The sequence below is a fragment of the Neoarius graeffei genome, chromosome 3, assembly GCF_027579695.1.
Source record: "Neoarius graeffei isolate fNeoGra1 chromosome 3, fNeoGra1.pri, whole genome shotgun sequence".
NCBI classification, from domain to species: Eukaryota; Metazoa; Chordata; class Actinopteri; order Siluriformes; family Ariidae; genus Neoarius; species Neoarius graeffei.
The window spans coordinates 88827700-88842944 of NC_083571.1; the positions used below are offsets into that span (position 1 = coordinate 88827700).

A 15245-nucleotide genomic window follows, 5' to 3' on the forward strand; every position below is an offset into this window, starting at 1 on the left:
AGCATCCTGTGAGTCCAGTTCTTGTCCAGTTTTGGTCCAGACGAAAGTAGTCCGGCAAGTTTGTTGGGGTCACGAAAGTAAAACGTTTTTCGTCTCAAAACAGTATGTGTTCAAAAGAGTGATATATTTGCATCACAAAACCGTTGCCAAATAAAAAGTCAGACCTCGAAATCGCTTGGCACTATTTTCTCTCCCTTCTGATCACTGCGCGCTGCCGCCAGGTGACAGCCACGGCTGTTTCATTCATTGTTTACTAGTGATGGGAATTTCGGCTCTTTTGGCTCTTCTTACTATAAGGAGCCGGCTCTTTCGGAAGATTTTTTATAATTATTTCTCATGACTTGTACATTCACATCGAGTACACATATCAATGGAAATTAACACGAAGGGATTTACTAGACCAATTTATATCTGGAACTATTTTCAGCCACAGCACAGGCAAAGCACCGCTGCAGGCGCAAAGACACCGCGCAGCACCTGAAAACGGGTGCGCAGCGCCTGAAAACCCGTTTTCAGGTGCTGCGCGGTGTCTTTGCGCCTTCCTTTTCCTACCTATTCCTTTAATTGCTGCAATTAACTAGTTAATTCTGATTCTATTTCTCCTCTCAGTTATAATCTGTCCTGCTTTTGAAAAGATCCTCTCTGGGGGGACAGATGCTGCCACTATACACATCCTCCGTGCCATCACGTGTGTAAGCCGTGGATAGAGTGCAGCCTTGGTCTCCCACCAGCTTAGTGGGTCTGCGTTTCGCTGTCACCTGGCGGCAGCGCGCAGTGATGAGAAGGGAGAGAAAATAGTGCCAAGCGATTTCGAGGTCTGACTTTTTATTTGGCAACGGTTTTGTGATGCAAATATATCACTCTTTTGAACACGTACTGTTTTGAGACGAAAAACGTTTTACTTTCGTGACCCCAACAAACTTGCCGGACTACTTTCGTCTGGACCAAAACTGGACCAGAACTGGACTCTCAGGATGCTGTCAGGGGTAAGTCAGTGTGTTTGCACGACACTATTGATGGGGATGCCATACAGATTCATGTCAAAAATCCCGAACTATCCCTTTAATATGTTCGAGTGGTGAACATGTTCACGAGTGAAAATATTTTCAACGTGAGAAGAAACTTCACATCTTCATGCCACTGTGTAATGTTCTTTATATTATATGGACACATCTATAAAAATGTTCAAGTTAATCAAAAGAATTTTAACTTTGAACTGGTTTGCCATTTTCAGCATTGAAAGTGACGTCATCACAGTCAAGATATTGGGAAAATATGTCGTTCAGGTCCGGGATATATTTTGTATGAAAAATGTGAGTTTTTCAAATACGAGAAGATAAACTTCATAGCTTCAAGCCAACGTGTGATCTTTTTATTATATAGATACATTCACAAACAAAGTACCCAAGTTTATCAAAACGATTCATCGATGTCCTCACGAGTGATGTATAGTGATTGGTCACGGTTTTGGTTCTCCATGTCCCAGATGTACAGTAGCTGGTATGAAAAATACAAGTGGTGTATTTCCCAATAAAACCCTCGTGTCCATATAATATTTAAGTTATTCGCCAAAGGTGAAGTGAATATCAGTAAATAATAACCGAGACACAGTTGAGGTTATTATTCACTGAACCTGAGGCAGATAATTGTTTTAGTATAAATGCACTGGAGATAATTTTTTTTTTTTTTTTAAATGTAAATTGTACAACCCCAATTCCAAAAAAGTTGGGACAAAGTACAAATTGTAAATAAAAACGGAATGCAATGATGTGGAAGTTTCAAAATTCCATATTTTATTCAGAATAGAACATAGAGGACATATCAAATGTTTAAACTGAGAAAATGTATCATTTAAAGAGAACAATTAGGTGATTTTAAATTTCATGACAACACCACATCTCAAAGTTGGGACAAGGCCATGTTTACCACTGTGAGACATCCCCCCTTTTCTCTTTACAACAGTCTGTAAACGTCTGGGGACTGAGGAGACAAGTTGCTCAAGTTTAGGGATAGGAATGTTAACCCATTCTTGTCTAATGTAGGATTCTAGTTGCTCAACTGTCTTAGGTCTTTTTTTGTCGTATCTTCCATTTTATGATGCGCTAAATGTTTTCTAAGGGTGAAAGATCTGGACTGCAGGCTGGCCAGTTCAGTACCCGGACCCTTCTTCTACGCAGCCATGATGCTGTAATTGATGCAGTATGTGGTTTGGCATTGTCATGTTGGAAAATGCAAGGTCTTCCCTGAAAGAGACGTCGTCTGGATGGGAGCATATGTTGCTCTAGAACCTGGATATACCTTTCAGCATTGATGGTGTCTTTCCAGATGTGTAAGCTGCCCGTGCCCCACACACTAATGCAACCCCATACCATCAGAGATGCAGGCTTCTGAACTGAGCGCTGATAACAACTTGGGTCGTCCTTCTCCTCTTTAGTCCGAATGACACGGCGTCCCTGATTTCCATAAAGAACTTCAAATTTTGATTCGTCTGACCACAGAACAGTTTTCCACTTTGCCACAGTCCATTTTAAATGAGCCTTGGCCCAGAGAAGACGTCTGCGCTTCTGGATCATGTTTAGATACGGCTTCTTCTTTGAACTATAGAGTTTTAGCTGGCAACGGCGGATGGCACGGTGAATTGTGTTCACAGATAATGTTCTCTGGAAATATTCCTGAGCCCATTTTGTGATTTCCAATACAGAAGCATGCCTGTATGTGATGCAGTGCCGTCTAAGGGCCCGAAGATCACGGGCACCCAGTATGGTTTTCCGGCCTTGACCCTTACGCACAGAGATTCTTCCAGATTCTCTGAATCTTTTGATGATATTATGCACTGTAGATGATGATATGTTCAAACTCTTTGCGATTTTACACTGTCGAACTCCTTTCTGATATTGCTCCACTATTTGTCGGCGCAGAATTAGGGGGATTGGTGATCCTCTTCCCATCTTTACTTCTGAGAGCCGCTGCCACTCCAAGATGCTCTTTTTATACCCAGTCATGTTAATGACCTATTGCCAATTGACCTATTGAGTTGCAATGTGGTCCTCCAGCTGTTCCTTTTTTGTACCTTTAACTTTTCCAGCCTCTTATTGCCCCTGTCCCAACTTTTTTGAGATGTTGCTGTCATGCAATTTCAAATGAGCCAATATTTGGCACGAAATTTCAAAATGTCTCACTTTCGACATTTGATATGTTGTCTATGTTCTATTGTGAATACAATATCAGTTTTTGAGATTTGTAAATTATTGCATTCTGTTTTTATTTACAGTTTGTACTTTGTCCCAACTTTTTTGGAATCGGGGTTGTATTAAAAAATCGTTTATTTAAATCTTCAAAAGCGTCATGCAAATGTAATGCGTGCAGACTTGTCACTTCTCTATCCCCAGTCACATAAAATACAATTCCACCTTACCTTTGAATAGTTTTAGACCAAACTTCTTAGCATCTGTAGTGCTTCTAGGAACAGCATTTTCTTTCATAATATTTGTAACTCTTCTTCACTTACAGTGACGAAGCGATTGGCTGCTATTTTGCTGAGTCGCTCGAGGTGATTGGTCGAGAGATTCAGACCATTTCTCGATGATCAGCGCATGTGATTTTTCTGTAATAGCCTCCGTATTTATGCTAATATTTTATTTATTTTCAGACGAACCACTGGTAAAAGTGCCAGATAAAGTTTTTCTTTTGCTTTCGTCCTGCAGTAGGATCTCATGACGGTGAAGTTTATCTTTTCACACCTTTTGACCATGCTCCATGTTGTCTGCAATAAGCAGGAAAGATGTTTACCATATATGGTGGTTTGGGGGTGTTTATGCCAATGTGTTGAATATATCGGTTATATTCGCATTCATTGTATACAGCATATGCAGGTGTGATTTTAAAATGCATAGACATAGTTATATCACAGTAACAAAAGAAAAAGCATATATAGCATGGATCATCTTGATACCTGACTGGTGTTCCCCTTTCTTTACATTTACTCTACACTGAATAGGATATACAGGTTACATAATTGGATGATCAGTTAATCTTGCTAATAGTACAGTCTCTCTCTCTCTCTCTCTCTGTGTGTTTTCAGGTGGCTATTCTCATCCCTTTTAGGAATCGTCATGAACATCTTCCCATTCTGTTTCAGCACCTTGCTCCTATGCTCCAGCGGCAACGCTTACAATTTGCATTTTATGTAATTGAGCAGGTACGTAGACACAGAATTTCTCCCTTGGTGTTATAACCTGGACACAGAGGAGGCTGAGACCGAAATGCGTTCTTTATTATCTTTATTTTTTTTTTCAGTCAGCTGTGAGTGCACACAGCTCAATATCGGTCATGTTGTTGCTGCAAGGGTGTGCCACTAGAGATGTGTACAAAAGCATCCCCACAAACTTTTTGACTTTAATACTGCTAAAAACAAAAGCATTATAGAAATACAGATGGCCACGTTGCAGTTTAGCAAAATGCACGTTTTGTAAACCGCACAAAGGTCATTCTGTAAGTCTTGTACTGAATTAACATTCAGTACAAAACAGCCAAAGGAATACTTCCTGATCTGCTGAAAAATGCTCTGGGGAAGGAACTAAATGGGTTCTAATAACCGCAGCCCATTAGCTGAAAGGTTATTGTGTGAAAATGCACTTGAAGTACCTAAGGTTCTGCATCAGACGTGTTAATATATATATACTGGTCGTTTGGTTGTGCTGCCCTCACCTGGTGTATTTGGGCATTACCCTTCAGTTGCTGATTTTTTTTTTTTTTTTTTGGTAATCCAGCAGCTTTTGTAAAGGGGGAAGTAAATAAAAGCACACGTTTTCCTGTGTGTGAGATTTCCTGTTTGATTTGTAAGTACTTGACTTATAAAATAGGTCATCTCTATGTAAACACATTTAATTCTGGAAAAGTAAACTGCAGGTTCTAAATTTTGTAGACATCGTATTTCAGCTGTAAGAGCAGTGTGTGTCCTTACACCAATATCAGTTGAAATCTAATCTACAAAAGTTGGTGTATGACTGTCTGTGGTTATTAGCATGAATATTATTTTTGAATTATTTGTACATATCTGTGAGGTACTCAGTCATCCAGGTACATAGTAATCTGTGGTTGGTAGAAGAGAGCAACTGGACTTGCTTGAAAAGTCTTGAAGACGTTTCGTCTCTCGTCTGAAAGGCATCCTCAGTTCTGTCTAATAGGGAGTATCCAGTATTTATCCTCTCATGGATCATAATACTGTAGAATCCGAATCAGAATGCTGATGGCTGCATTGTAGGTGGCTGATAGATGTCATAGACACCCACCTCTGTTCAGTGATGGTCGTTGCAGGTTGACAAAAATGAACGATCCTCTCTGGCTAAGATGTCTGCCAGTTTTCTGGAAATCCTCTCATACTCCCGCACCAGTCGAAGGGAACTCATCCCAAAGCGTGTAGAAACATATCTGTGAAGATACTCAGTCATCCAGGTACATAGTAATCATTTTTGTCAACCTGGAATGACCATCACTGAACAGATGTGGGTGTCTATGACATCTATCAGCCACCTACAATGCAGCCATCAGCATTCTGATTCGGATTCTATGATGATCCATGAGAGGATAAATACTTGATACTCCCTATTAGACAGACAGAACTGAGGATGCCTTTCGGACAAGAGGCGAAACGTCTTCAAGACTTTTCAAGCAAGTCCAGTTGCTCTCTTCTACCAACCACGAATTATTTGTATGTTCTGCTGATACTTTGGGCAATATGTCCTGCTACACGGAGTTAATAATGCCCTTTTAGAGTAGTTTAAGTTCCTTTTCTGTAATAATCTGGAACAGCATCCCTTTTTATCTCTTAATTTGTTGCATTTTATGCTCATATCTGTCCCATGTTTACAGTGCCTTGGAAAAGTATTCATATCCCTTGAACTTTTTCACATTTTTCCACCTTACAACCACGAACTTAAAAGTTTTTTTTTTTTTATTGAGATTTTATGTGATAGACCAACACAGAGTAGCACATAATTGTGAAGTGAAACGAAAATGATAAATGGTCTTCAAAATTTTAAACAAATAAAAATGTGATGTGTGTTAGTATTCAGCCCCCTGTACTCTGATACCTCTAAATACAATCCAGTGCAATCAATTGCCTTCAGAAGTCATCTAATTAGTTAATAGAGTCCTACTGTGTGTAATTTACTCTCAGCGTAAATACACTTGTTCTGTGAAGGCCTCAGTGGTTTGTTAGAGAACACTGAAGAACAAACAGCATCATGAAGACCAAAGAACTCACCAGACAGGTCAGGGATAAAGTTCTGGAGAAGTTTAAAGCAGGGTTAGGTTATAAAAAATATCCCAAGCTCTGAACATCTCAAGAAGCACTGTTCAATCCATCATTCAAAAATGGAAAAAAGTATGGCACAACTGCAAACCTACCAAGACATGGCCGTCCACCTAAACTGACAGAGCGAGCAAGGAGAGCACTGGTCAGAGAAGCAGCCAAGAGGCCCATGATCACTCTGGAGGAGCTGCAGAAATCCACAGCTCAGGTGGGGGAATCTGTGCACAGGACAACTATAAGTCGTACACTCCACAAATCTGGCCTTTTTGGAAGAATGGCAAGAAGAAAGCCATTGTTGAAAACATTGAAGAAGTCCCGTTTGCCAGAAGCCATGTAGGGGACACAGCAAACATGTGGAAGACGGTGCTTTGGTCACATGAGACCAAAGTTGAACTTTTTGGCCTAAATGCAAAGCGCTATGTGTGGCGGAAAACTAACACTGCTCATCACCCTGCACACACCATCCCCACTGTGAAACATGGTGGTGGCAGCATCATGCTGTGGGGATGCGTTTCTTCAGCGGGGACAGGTAAGCTGGTCAGAGTTGATGGGAAGATGGATGGAGCTAAATACAGGGCAATCCTGGAAGAAAACCTGTTGGAGGCTGCAAAAGACTTGAGACTGGGAAGGAGATTCACCTTCCAGCAAGACAATGACCCTAAACATACAGCCAGAGCTACAATGGAATGGTTTAGATCAAAGAATATTCATGTGTTAGAATGGCCCAGTCAAAGTCCAGACCTAAATCCCATTGAGCATCTGTGGCAAGACTTGAAAATTGCTGTTCACAGACGCTCTCCACCCAATCTGACTGAGCTTGAGCTATTTTGCAAAGAAGAATGGGCAAAAATTTCAGTGTCTAGATGTGCAAAGCTGGTAGAGACATACCACAAAAGACTTGCAGCTGTAATTGCAGGAAAAGGTGGCTCTACAAAGTATTGACGCAGGGGGGCTGAATACTAATGCACACCACATTTTTCAGATTTTTATTTGTTTAAAATTTTGAAGCCCATTTATCATTTTCGTTTCACTTCACAATTATGTGCTACTCTGTGTTGGTCTATCACCTGGGTGCCCACCACGTCGATCGCGATCGACCGGTCGATCTCGAAGGCAGGGATGGTAGATCTCATGATTGATATGTAAATGTTAATATATTTGTTATGAAATTTACAAAAAAAAACCCGTCGTGGTCATTTTTACATGTAAACAAATTCGCTTTTTCCCTGAAGCGAAATGTCAGCCAAGCGCTGCGTCAAAAAAAATTGTTACATTAGGTTACTATGACAACCAGGTTGCGCGAGAGACTCGTAACACTGAGGCGCTAAACAACAAAACTGTCTGAAACAGCCGCAAAATGAATGAAGAACCATCGAAGAAAAAGGCCAAAACTTACCATTTTCATGAGGAATAGGAGGAGGAGTTTTTTTTTTTTTTTTTTTTCACGACGTCACACGGTAAATGTCTGTGTCTCATCTGCAATGGCAGCATTTCCATACTGAAGAAGGGGGGTTGGGGTATGTTCCTTCATGCTGTTCAAACTTTATTAACTCCAACGATGTTTACACATTATTTGTAAGTCGCCATCTTTAGTCTCGTTTAAATCTCGTTGAATGTGATGTAAAATTCGTGTTATCTACATTGTTATTGGTCAAAACATCGATGTCGAGGCCATAATAGCCAATCAAAACAGGTTTTACAAAGACACCCACATCCGCTTGTTCTGACCCACTGGAGGTAGCGTCACAGTGCTGTTAGCCAATCAGAGGTAACGCGTTTACTGATTGCTGTTAGCCAATCAGAGGTAACACGTTTACATGTCATGAATATTAATGAGTAAAAGCTGAAATCCTGTCGTTCTCCCGTCACCCACTCCTCCACCAAACTAGAACAGCCTGAAACAGGAGAACCGCAGCATTTTTTTTCAACAAAACCGGTTCACAGGGCATTCATTCATACTAGAGACCACCGCACAATTAATGAAAAAACGATGCAAGGGGACCTTTAAGTTCGTGGTTGTAAGGTGGAAAAATGTGAAAAAGTTCAAGGGGTATGAATACTTTTTCAAGGCGCTGTATCTGTTGTATATAAAATTTTTACTTATACAGTAAGTTGGTGTTCAAGTTTGCACCTTCCTCTGCTTCTCCTTCAAAGGTTTGTTGGTCTTTTTTTTTTTTTCCAGGCAGGTACACAGCCTTTTAATAGAGCCATGCTGTTTAATGTGGGCTTCAAGGAGGCAATGAAAGACCTGAATTGGGACTGTGTGGTTTTTCACGATGTCGATCATATCCCTGAAAATGACCGGAATTATTACGGCTGCGGTCAGATGCCTCGTCACTTCGCCTCAAAGCTCGATAAGTACATGTACATGTAAGTGAGATCTACAGATGTGTACATACCTTTGATCATTTGTGATTTATGTAATGAATGGTTTATACCAGGGCTTTTCAAAGTGTGGGGCGCGCCCCCCCTGGGGGGCGCCAGAGTTCTTCAGGGGGGGCGCAACGTGAGAGACAAAATGGATCGGTTTTTAGTACCTAAAGCTACAGTGAGTGAGGAGACAAAGTCTGGGCCAAGCAAAAAAAAACAGAGCCTCCAGGATGTTGCGATTTGCAACTTCAGCGCAAATTCAACCAATCCCCGCGAATTCAGGGCGGTGTTGCAATTATATCCAATCACCGCAACGTTCCCGCAAATTTGACCAATCATTGGCGTCGTCTTGAGGTGACGTCGACAAACTACCTTCCGCCTTACTTCCGTGTGTTCAAGAGAAGCAGCATGCGCGCAGTGTTGCCAGATTGGGAAGTTTCAAGTGCAGTTTGGCGGGTTTTGAACATATTTTGGACTGGAAAACGTCAGCAGTATCTGGCAACACTGAAAGTGTGTTATGTTTACAGTGAAGGACTGTGTGCACTTTATTTTTTTTTTTTACTTAATACAAGAAATTAATGGATGCCAACATTTTTGCCAAAATGGTATTTTATTTTCCATTGTTTAGGCAGCTTCAGCATCATACTGTGAGATTCTGTTCAAATTGCTTTTTTCTTCTATGAAGCCTGAGCCATTTATTTAATTAGTTTATAATTATTGTTTAATTTAGTCTTCAGGAGAGACTGCCTGCACACAGTACTAGTATTAATAGTTTTTTTCTTATATGAAAGCTGAGGCATTTATATTATATTTTAAGGTAACTTCATGTTGTGCTGTGAGGTTCTCTGCACTTTAACTTTTGAACCAACAGGTGCATTTGGATAAGTAAAGCCGATTTTTCTGCATTTTTGTAGTCCTGGTAATCTTTTATATTGGTAAAGTTGTTTATAGGACCATTTCTCAGTGTCTGTTTTTTTTAATCAATAGTTTTTCAGTAATAACTTAATATTTAACATATCACTCAATTTTAATCACAAAAAGAGAAAATCGCAACAATTTCTCACAACTTTCACTTCCTCCTGCAATGTAATCACAACAAAAACCTAAAAAACACCGCAACTTTCATCGCAATTTTTTTTGGAAACCCCCCGCAACATCAGACATTTTAGCCGCAACAATCAGAAAAAAGGCCCGCGGAATCCTGGGGGACTGGAAAAAGAAGGAAGTATGACCATGATTATTTAAAGTTTGGATTTTCATGGACTGGATCTGAAGATGCTCCACTGCCACAGTGTGTTGTCTGCCAAGAGGTGCTCGCTAACAATGCTATGAGATGTTTAAAATGTGTAAAACAAGATGTTTTAAAAAGCACAGATGTTTAAAATGTGAAAAAGAAAAAAATGTGTACAACAACCATTTTTTAAAAATACAAATGGAACATTAAGTATAGCAACAAAAAAATGTAAGGGGGGGCGCGGTTGTTTATTTGCTCTCCGAGGGGGGGCTGACTCTCCCACACTTTGAAAACCCCTGGTTTATACATTATATATGAATGGTTCATTCATCTTTCTTCTCTCCCTGCGGGCTTATGGTTTTGTTTGTGTGCTGATGTGCACCCAGATTTATACACAATAGGCATATATATTCGGATCATTAATATCTCTCCAATACCTTATAAACAAGAAATTGATATAATTTGATTGACCATTCAGACATAATATTCAGCTAAATATTTTTGGTCCGACAACTAAAATAGTTCTCACAACTGGATTGAGCGTCGCATGTTGTGTCCCATAGTAAAGTTTGCAATGGATTCAAATATTTATTTATTTTTTTGTCAATTCACTATACACTACCGTTCAAAAGTTTGGGGTCACTTTGAAATGTCCTTATTTTTGAAAGAAAAGCACTGTTCTTTTCAATGAAGATCACTTTTTAAACTAATCAGAAATCCACTCTATACATTGCTAATGTGGTAAATGACTATTCTAGCTGCAAATGTCTGGTTTTTGGTTCAACATAGGTGTATAGAGATCTTGCAGTCACGTGACCGGAAAGTACACAGCCGCCATCTTGTCAGTAAAAAACACAGCTGCTGCACTCGTGTTCAGAATGGATCAATTTCAACCGACGGACTACACGGCTCATTTTTCTAATGAACAGATAACTAGATATATGTCTAAAATAAACGATCTACAGATTAGTGACCCTTATGGCTTACCAGACGGAGTTTTCACGACCGTGTCAGTGGATGTTGAACTGCCAGCAGAATACCCAGACGTGTATAATTACCTCATTAACTTTCCCTCGCTGCTCAGTGGTGAAGCACTGCGTGCTTATAAATCTCTGGACAGTTATCTTTACAGAAATTCAGGATTTGTCAGCGACTCAGATGTGGCATCTTGTAAACAAGAAAATAATCCTCATTGGACGGGTAAGTCACTTAAGTATTGAGTATAGCACTGACCAGCCGATTATAGAATAGAATAAGGTAATTCCAGCTGTAATTCCAAATCGTCCGTCTTGTTTACCATGGATCTGGCGTTGGAGAGGTAGAGGCTTAGCAGTGGAGATTTGAGTGGCTGTTTTCTGAGCTTAGTCAACAGGCCGGCTCTGCAGCCTCGCTTTTGCTTCCGCTCCCGGCACCGCCTCCTTCGCTTTGCTTCGGATAACAATCCATGGAGACCCCGCTGGTCTCGCTGTCTCGTCCGGAATGTTGTGCATGCGATGGAAATCGCTACAAACTGTCATTTTCTGCTGGAAACCAATGCCCAGTAAGTCCATACGGTTGTAGTGGATATTGAAGTCCGGTACAGGCGAACAACACGCAAAAATACACACGAAAAACATAAAAAACGTGCACAGGTAGGGAGAGCTTGTAGCCACAGCCGTTGTAGTAGAATTGTATATAGTAGGGTTTTCTAGAAGAAAAGGTAGAAGTAGAAGGCGGAAATATGGCGTTTGACCGACAAGATGGCGTCTGTCACAATCTGGATCGGCTGTGACGTCACATGCAAGTGCTCCATAGAGGCCCATTTCCAGCAACTCTCACTCCAGTGTTCTAATGGTACAATGTGTTTGCTCATTGCCTCAGAAGGCTAATGGATGATTAGAAAACCCTTGTACAATCATGTTAGCACAGCTGTAAACAGTTTAGCTCTTTAGAGAAGCTATAAAACTGACCTTCCTTTGAGCAGATTGAGTTTCTGGAGCATCACATTTGTGGGGTCGATTAAATGCTCAAAATGGCCAGAAAAATCTCATCTCATTATCTCTAGCCGCTTTATCCTTCTACAGGGTCGCAGGCAAGCTGGAGCCTATCCCAGCTGACTACGGGCGAAAGGCGGGGTACACCCTGGACAAGTCGCCAGGTCATCACAGGGCTGACACATAGACACAGACAACCATTCACACTCACATTCACACCTACAGTCAATTTAGAGTCACCAGTTAACCTAACCTGCATGTCTTTGGACTGTGGAGGAAACCCACGCGGACACGGGGAGAACATGCAAACTCCGCACAGAAAGGCCCTCGCCGGCCCCGGGGCTCGAACCCAGGACCTTCTTGCTGTGAGGCGACAGCGCTAACCACTACACCACCGTGCCGCCCCGGCCAGAAAAATGTCTTGACTATATTTTCTATTCATTTTACAACTTATGGTGGTAAATAAAAGTGTGACTTTTCATGGAGAACACAAAATTGTCTGGGTGACCCCAAATTTTTGAACGGTAGTGTATATCCAGGACATATACTGTAGGAGAATCGAAATGCCGTTTCTCCCTCACCTTACTTGTAAAAATAGGATAAAAAAAATTATATTAAGAAAAACTATATAGATAATATCGGTAAAAATACACTCAAATTAAACAATGTACAAATTAGCAGTAGTGCAAATACAGTACAATATCTGTAACAGAGAAGCTGCTAGAAGAGCAGCTTATGAGGTGTATGGGTAGTATCTCACTGGGCTGCGACAGCCCGTGACTAGTTGGAGACACAACAATTGCGATAAAATATGCGAATTAGCGACAGTTTTCACTTGGAATCACACTGAATTGATATTCGCATATTTTCCCGCAATTGTGTCTCCAACTAGTCGCAGGCTGTCGCAGCCCGGCTTTCCCTCGGCAGGCAGGGAAGTAGAGGAAACCTCACGGAAACTGACTTGAGAAGGGTTCGCGACAGCTTTGCGACGCATTTGCGTCTATTTTGAGAGAAATTTTGTCGCGCGAATTTTTTGAACATGTTCAAAATTTCAGTGACGAAGGAGCGACACTTTGCGACTCATGCGAGGAAATCGAGAAGCCCCGCGAATGTTTCAAGACACTTTTGAAACACTCTCGCGAATAACGTTCACAATTTCACAGCCCAGTGAGGTACTGGCTTATATGAGCAGTAATGCAAATGATTGTAGTGTGATGTGCAAACGGATGAGAGTTTGTGTGAATGAATGAATGTGTTACAGACCAGGGGCAGGGGGTAGGTAGTGGACAGAGTTCAGCATTCTGACAGCCTGGCAGGATTGATTGTAACAAACTTTTACTAGAACTGGAATTGTATGTAGTGAACAGACAAGTGGAGTGATAAAGCATGAAACGTTCCAGTGCTGTACAGTATGCTAAAATCTGTGCTCATGGAGCACTGAATGCTGTTCCAATGAATGTAGTAGACCGTAACTAATTGTGCAATTGACCATTTGGTTTTAAAAATTTTTTTGCACAGGAATGAGGTGGTTTTTGCAAATATTTTTTATTGTATCGTCACTGCTCTTAATGTTCAATATTATGTTTTAAATCAACAGTGAGTAGTGGGTTCCCTCCCTTCGGTTTAGGAACCAGATGGGTTTGAGTTAACTCACCGAGTACTTTATTAGGTCCACCTACTCGTTCATGTAATTATCTAATCAATTAAGCAGTTCAAAAAATCATGTAGATACGGTCCAGCAGCTTCAGGTAATGTTCAAATCAACCTCCAGAATGGGGAAAATGTATTGAGTGTTAATATAGTGTTCCTAATAGGGTTGCAAAATTCCCAGGAATTTTCAGAGTGGAAAATTTCCATGGAAATTTTGGGAATTAACGGGAATTTATGGGAATTTTGGGGAACTTTCGGGAATTTTCAAAACCAACTTTACTTAAAAATTGATACAAAAAATAAGGTCCTTTTATTCAGATTAGGATATTTCTCTGGGTCTCTGTTATGTTCAGAAGAACATACAAGCAAAAACAAGCATGTAACTAATTAAACAACTGAAAATTAATAACCACCAAATGTTTTACAAAAACAATACGGGTTTTCCCTGCTACATGTATAATGAATTTAACAATAACCTTAGACTTTGTGAGAACTTCTCTTCAAAAGCAACTTTAACTCTCTACTTATGATTTTGAAGACTGCGTCCTGTAACTTTTTTGTTTACTACAGTAATGATACTTCAACAACTTGAATTCCTTTTTCATTTTGCAACTGGTTTGTAAACCATATCCTGTCAAGTAATTTGCTTGCAAATTATCGGATTAGAAGTAATGATTAGGGTTAATAACAATGATTGATTGTTTTAATAGTATTGTTATTAAACAATGACATTAAACAGCCTTGCTCCAGATTCAAATAAAAAAGTGTCACTAATATATTTTACAAGCAGCAAAACTTATTTCAAGACCACTAGTAATTAGAAATTTTAATTTTTTTAATATTCCTTGTTGGCACGGTGGTGTAGTGGTTAGCGCTGTCGCCTCACAGCAAGAAGGTCCGGGTTCGAGCCCCGTGGCCGGCGAGGGCCTTTCTGTGCGGAGTTTGCATGTTCTCCCCGGGTCCGCGTGGGTTTCCTCCGGGTGCTCCGGTTTCCCCCACAGTCCAAAGACATGCAGGTTAGGTTAACTGGTGACTCTAAATTGACCGTAGGTGTGAATGTGAGTGTGAATGGGTGTCTGTGTCTATTGCCGCTTTTCCACTACAAACACGGCTGAGTCGGGCCGTGCTGAGTTGGGGCCATAAGGGCCATAATGGCCCTTTTCCACTACCCTTTCTCAGCTCACTTCAGCTCACTTCAGCCCGACACGGCTCGCGTTTCGACTACCAAAAACCAGCACGACTCGGCTCGCTTCAGCCCTGCTTAGCCCCTAAAACTCGCACCGTTTTGGAGTGGGGCTGAAGCGAGCCAAAGCGAGCCGAGTGAGGCTGGGGGCGTGAGCAGACACTCCCCTGTGCACTGATTGGTGAGGAGGCGTGTCCTCACATGCCCACACACGTCCCGCGAGCACGCTGGGATCTGTAAACACCGCAAACCCGGAAGGAGAAGAATTACGAATTACGAGAATTTCTGAAGCCTTATGCGCCTCGCCTCATCTATACGCTCTTGCCAGTATCTGTTCGCGTTGTCGGTGACAACAAGCCACAGCACCAAGACCAGCAACACTAACGACTCCATGTCCTCCATGTTTATTGTTTACTATCCGGTTCGTGAGACTACCGCTTAAAAGATCACTGATGTCACTGTTTGCGCTGCTTAACGACATCACGTGACGTCCACCCACTTTCGCTAACTCCACCCAATGTG

At 41.1% G+C, this 15245-nt stretch overlaps 1 protein-coding gene across 1 annotated transcript in view; it reads left to right on the top strand.

The window, feature by feature from the left end:
- The window catches only part of b4galt6 (UDP-Gal:betaGlcNAc beta 1,4- galactosyltransferase, polypeptide 6), an 83709-nt gene that overhangs the window by 62960 nt on the left and 5504 nt on the right, over window positions 1-15245 (top strand). Inside the window, exons 5-6 of the mRNA XM_060917617.1 lie at window positions 4082-4198; window positions 8496-8683. Of these exons, the coding sequence (XP_060773600.1) occupies window positions 4082-4198; window positions 8496-8683 (305 nt within the window). The remainder of the gene's footprint in view (window positions 1-4081; window positions 4199-8495; window positions 8684-15245) is intronic.